Below are 4,504 nucleotides of genomic sequence, written 5' to 3'. Positions count from 1 at the left end.
TGGGCCGTGTTGAAAACCTAAAAGTGTCCAGGCCGTCCGGTCCGAACATTTGTGAGCGATTTGATGAGCCGTGTTGGAAATTCCTTTATGACCCCAAACAAAGGATAAACAACCGATATGCAAGTAACTGGATCAAGGCTCCTAGCATATAAGGCCATCTACAACACGGGGTGATAGGAACGGGATGCTAGGTTAAGATTTCTACTGATCAGCAATAACACCATTAAATCAAATATTTAGGCATGATAACAGTGCAAAATAAGTCAGTGTCGCAGAAGTTAAAGCGTTTAATAAAATGGCCCCCATCCTTTTTTAATCATCCAAGAGAGTACAGAGACTCACAAAGTACAGGATAAGGCTACAACCAACGACCCATCTAAACAGTGAAATGCATAAAACCACTACAATTGTGTCGTCATTCGCAAAAAACATCACTCTTGGTTCTCGTTGCAAAATGCACCAAACGCAACGCTAAAAATTAACAAAATGTACCGAACCTCATATGCGTCCTTGAGCAGCTCCTTGCGCTTGGCCGACACGCGCTTCGGCGTGGGGACATGCGCGAGCCCACCCGGCTAGGATACGACCAGGGGAGCCGCAGACGGGGCAGAGGGGCCGCTCGATCCCGCCACCGTGGCGAGATCGCGACCATGGCAGCATCAATTTCGAGAGGTGGGTTGCTTTTTCTTTTACAGGGATGAGAGGTGGGTTGTGACAAGCCGTTAACGACAGTCATGCTATACTTTAGCGTTTTGCCATGTCAATTTCGAGGGCAAGCGGTGTTCAGTCCGTTTTGTCAATGTTGAGCGTTGCCTTGTGTTTGATGCATTTTACAATGAAAATCAGCAATATTTTCTTGGCTAATAATAATACAACTGTGATGGTTTTATGCATTTCACTCCATCTAACAAAACGACCTAGAGTTGCCGCGGCTAAGAAAGAAGAGAAGTACTGACTTAACACACCAAAGAGAAATAGCGCCGATCTTGCAGTTTAATAGCGCCTTAATTAGGCCTTTCCCAGTGTTCCACCGTGGACAGGTGCTAAGCATGCCACATAAGCAAAAAAGTGACATGGCACAACATTTAAGAAGGGGAGAGAGTATTTTGGTGACCCCAGGAAGAACCAATGCCAAGCGCGAGAACCTAGGCAAACCATTTAAATGAAACAATTTGGCCAATGCACGAAAGATTTCAAGTGCTAACTCATTAAATAAAGTGTGCTTAGCAACAATATGTTAAGCACTCATGCATTGGGGACTTGAGTTGCTAAAGTATTTAATGCACTTAGCACCTCATCTAAGCACCTTTGCATTGGAAGAGGTAGCAGCTAGTGTGGAGGGAAAGGGCCCTAATTAAAAAATCATTTATTTATTCTTTCTCAAGCGTCTCCGTAAAGCGCTCTGCATTGTAGAGGCTCTAACTAGTAGTGACCAAACATGCCTAGATTAGATGAGAGATGTTGCAGTTTGTAGTTTCTCGACAAACCAAGAATTGCATGCCACATTGCTCATGATGTGTACGTACTACTAGAAATTATGTTAATTCAGAGCGCAGAGACACAGCAAGTTGATTCAACCAGCATCTATATTCATTTTTGATCCAAAGCCACCACGGCACCAGAGTATATATCCGGGCACAAAGGAGCCCAAACTTCATAAAAAGAAAAGGAAACTGGGAATGATTAGTGACGCACTGATTGTTCGTCATCATCCTAGGTAGTATGGCAATTATAATACAGAAGAAGACAAATGAAAAATCAGACGAGGACTCAAAAAAGTCCTCGATCGGCCTCGGATGGTAACAGCTTATTGGCCAGCGACGACGTTTCGACGTCACGGGAGCTTGGCAGCCTGGACCTTGCCGTTGGAGCGCATCTCGACGTCTGCGCCGCCGACGTGCACGTCCTCGTCGCGGATGAAGCGGCCCCAGTACCAGTGCGCCTTCCACACGAGCACCATCTCCTCGATGGGCACGTTCTTGGTCTCCGGCAGGAAGTAGGCGACGAAGAGGGTCATGACGACCACCCACGCGCCGAAGAAGAAGAAGAGCATGAACTTGAAGCGGCAGAGCATGGGGAGGAACGCCTGCGCGATGATGAAGGTGCACAGCATGTTCATCGACACCGTGATGCTCTGCCCCGCCGACCTGATCTCCAGCGGGAAGATCTCGCTGGGGACGAGCCACCCCAGCGGGCCCCAGGACCACGCGAACCCGGCCACGTACGCGCAGATGAAGAACACCACGAACGCCGCGTACCCCTTGGGGATGTCGGCCACGCCGGTGAACCCGAACTTGGCGCCAATCAGGCTGCCCACCACGATCTGGCAGGCCAGCATCTGGGTGCCGCCCTGCAGGAAGAGCTTGCGCCGGCCCAGCCGGTCCACGGTCACGATGGACACGAAGGTGGCGAAGACGTTGACGAGGCCGGTGATGACGGCGGACATGAGGGACGCGTCGTCGGCGAACCCCAGCGTCTTGAAGAGCACGGGCGCGTAGAACATGATGACGTTGATGCCGGTGAGCTGCTGGAAGAAGGGGATCGCGATGGCGAAGGTGAGCTGCGGCCGGTAGCGGCGCTGGAGGATGTTGCGCCACGGGTGGCTCACGAGCTTGGACTCCTCGCTGGCGGCCACCAGGTCGCTGTACTCCTCCTCCACATCGTCCGTGCCGCGCACGCGCCGGAGCATCTTCTTGGCGTCCTCGGTGTAGCCGCGGTCGATGAGGGAGTTGGGGGTGTCGGGGAGGAAGAGCGCGCCGATGGCGATGATTCCGGCCGGCACCGCGGCCAGCGCGAGGCTCACGCGCCAGCCCCACCCGCCCTTGATCTTGGCCGTCCCGTAGTTGATCAGGTTCGCGCACAGGATGCCGATCGTGACCATCAGCTGGAACCCGATGTTGAGCATCCCCCGCAGCCTCGCCGGCGCCATCTCCGACAGGTACACCGGCACCGACTGTCCAATGCAAGCAAGCAGTAAAAAACATCATCAGCCAAACTGTAAAAGAAGTCACTCCAAAGCAAGGTATGAAAATTTTGCAGTTTTCCTCCAGCTATAGAAGAGTCAATAACAACAAAAGAAAAATGGAGAGTCAAACAAACGTCAGAAACAAAGTCAAAGCAACAGTGGCGACCCAGGTCATCAATTCGTCGTATCCATGAATCAACGGCAGAAGTGTCACAAACCTGGTTGGCGAAGCCGACCCCAATGCCGAGCAGGACGCGCCCGAGGATGAGCATGAGGACGTTCTTGGCTGCGCCGTTGAGCGCGGCGCCGACGAGGAAGGTGACCCCGCCGGCGAACATGGACCACTTGCGGCCGGCGACGCGGGTGACGGTGGCGGCGAAGAAGGAAGCGACGAGCGCGGCGAGGTAGAGCGAGGAGGTGAACATGGTGAGCAGCTGGCTGTCGAACTTGCAGTACTGGTTGCTCTGGTTCCACTCCGCCTCCTGCTCCTTGTGGTACACGCCGGGGAAGAACTTCATCAGGAAGGGGTTCATGGACGTCACGCCACCTGGTGGACGAACGCCATTGCAAAGAGTTAATTAGTTTCCTTTGTTGATGATTTCGCTTTAAAGTTTCTGCATGCACATCTCTAGAGAAAGAAACACTGTACTAGGAGTATGTGAGTTTGTTTATTGGGAAGAATGCCAGGTGAGAAATACATGAAAAGATTCATGGCGGCTTCACAGGAACCCGGTGTGTAGTGGGATAAAGAAATGAAATGGAATATCACAGATTTGTTTCCATGTGTATGAACGACGCCGAAAATTATGCATGTTGGTAGGTGGACGGTGGAACAACGCAGCATGTCAGATGGGAACAAAGCTTTCTATGAAACCATGGATGCGAACAAAATTGAGCACGTCGAGCGTTACTCCCCTGTAATCATGATGAAGATTACAAAATAGAGCGGCGGCCATGGACGGGAGTAGATTAAAAGGGGACGTACCGGAGATGCCTATGTCATATCCGAAGATGAGGCCGCCGGTGGCGGCGACGATGCAGGCGAAGAGCACGAACATGGTGAGCTTGCCGGGGTAGTCCTTCCCCCCTCCGGTGTTTACAACCGCACCGCCGGCCATCGTGACCGCCGCCGAACAGCACGGGAGTGGATCGGCACGAAGGCCAAAAACTAAAGACCAAGGCGAGAGTAACAACAACTCAGGACGGACCCAATGCCTCTCGAGATTCACAGGCTCTCCAAGAAGAGCTCTCTGTGGCGCACAAGTCAGGTCGCAGAAAGAGAAGCAGATGGAGACGATGAGAGAGAGGGAGGATGAAATGGAGGCGGAGCGGGCATCAATTTATAGGCTGAAGAAGGTGGGGCTCCATCGGAGAGGTGGGGAAATCCGAGGGTTGGACTGCAAAATCTCCGTCCAGCCCAACGTCACGTTAGCTTTCTTTCCCTTTTTTTTATAGATTAGATTTTGCTCGGCGATACCACGAGTAATTGCGGTTGTGGATATGCACCTCTGCCCGATTTCCTGGAAAGAGTGGATGCCG

At 52.1% G+C, this 4,504-nt stretch overlaps 1 protein-coding gene across 1 annotated transcript; it reads right to left on the bottom strand.

The window, feature by feature from the left end:
- Positions 1-1,568: 1,568 nt before the first annotated feature.
- On the bottom strand, positions 1,569-4,266 carry LOC123044551 (sugar transport protein MST6). Its single transcript, XM_044467321.1, has 3 exons — positions 3,951-4,266; positions 3,184-3,512; positions 1,569-2,953 (listed from the first exon to the last, which is right to left on the bottom strand). The coding sequence occupies exons 1-3, from the start codon at positions 4,081-4,083 to the stop codon at positions 1,835-1,837; spliced, it is 1,581 nt and encodes a 526-aa protein (XP_044323256.1). The 5' UTR covers positions 4,084-4,266; the 3' UTR covers positions 1,569-1,834.
- Between the last annotated feature and the right edge of the window lie 238 nt (positions 4,267-4,504).

The sequence above is a fragment of the Triticum aestivum genome, chromosome 2B, assembly GCF_018294505.1.
Source record: "Triticum aestivum cultivar Chinese Spring chromosome 2B, IWGSC CS RefSeq v2.1, whole genome shotgun sequence".
NCBI classification, from domain to species: Eukaryota; Viridiplantae; Streptophyta; class Magnoliopsida; order Poales; family Poaceae; genus Triticum; species Triticum aestivum.
Note: the sequence above shows the minus strand (reverse complement) of the source record. Positions and strands in the feature narration are given on the sequence as shown.

Bases quoted from the DNA above. Each gene is read 5' to 3' on its own strand.
- LOC123044551 (XM_044467321.1), bottom strand. From the start codon at position 4,083: ATGGCCGGCGGTGCGGTTGTAAACACCGGAGGGGGGAAGGACTACCCC. The intron at 3,513-3,950 runs GTACGTCCCCTT...TTCGTCCACCAG, and splicing joins ATATGACATAGGCATCTCCG to GTGGCGTGACGTCCATGAAC. The intron at 2,954-3,183 runs GTTTGTGACACT...TGCATTGGACAG, and splicing joins GGGTCGGCTTCGCCAACCAG to TCGGTGCCGGTGTACCTGTC.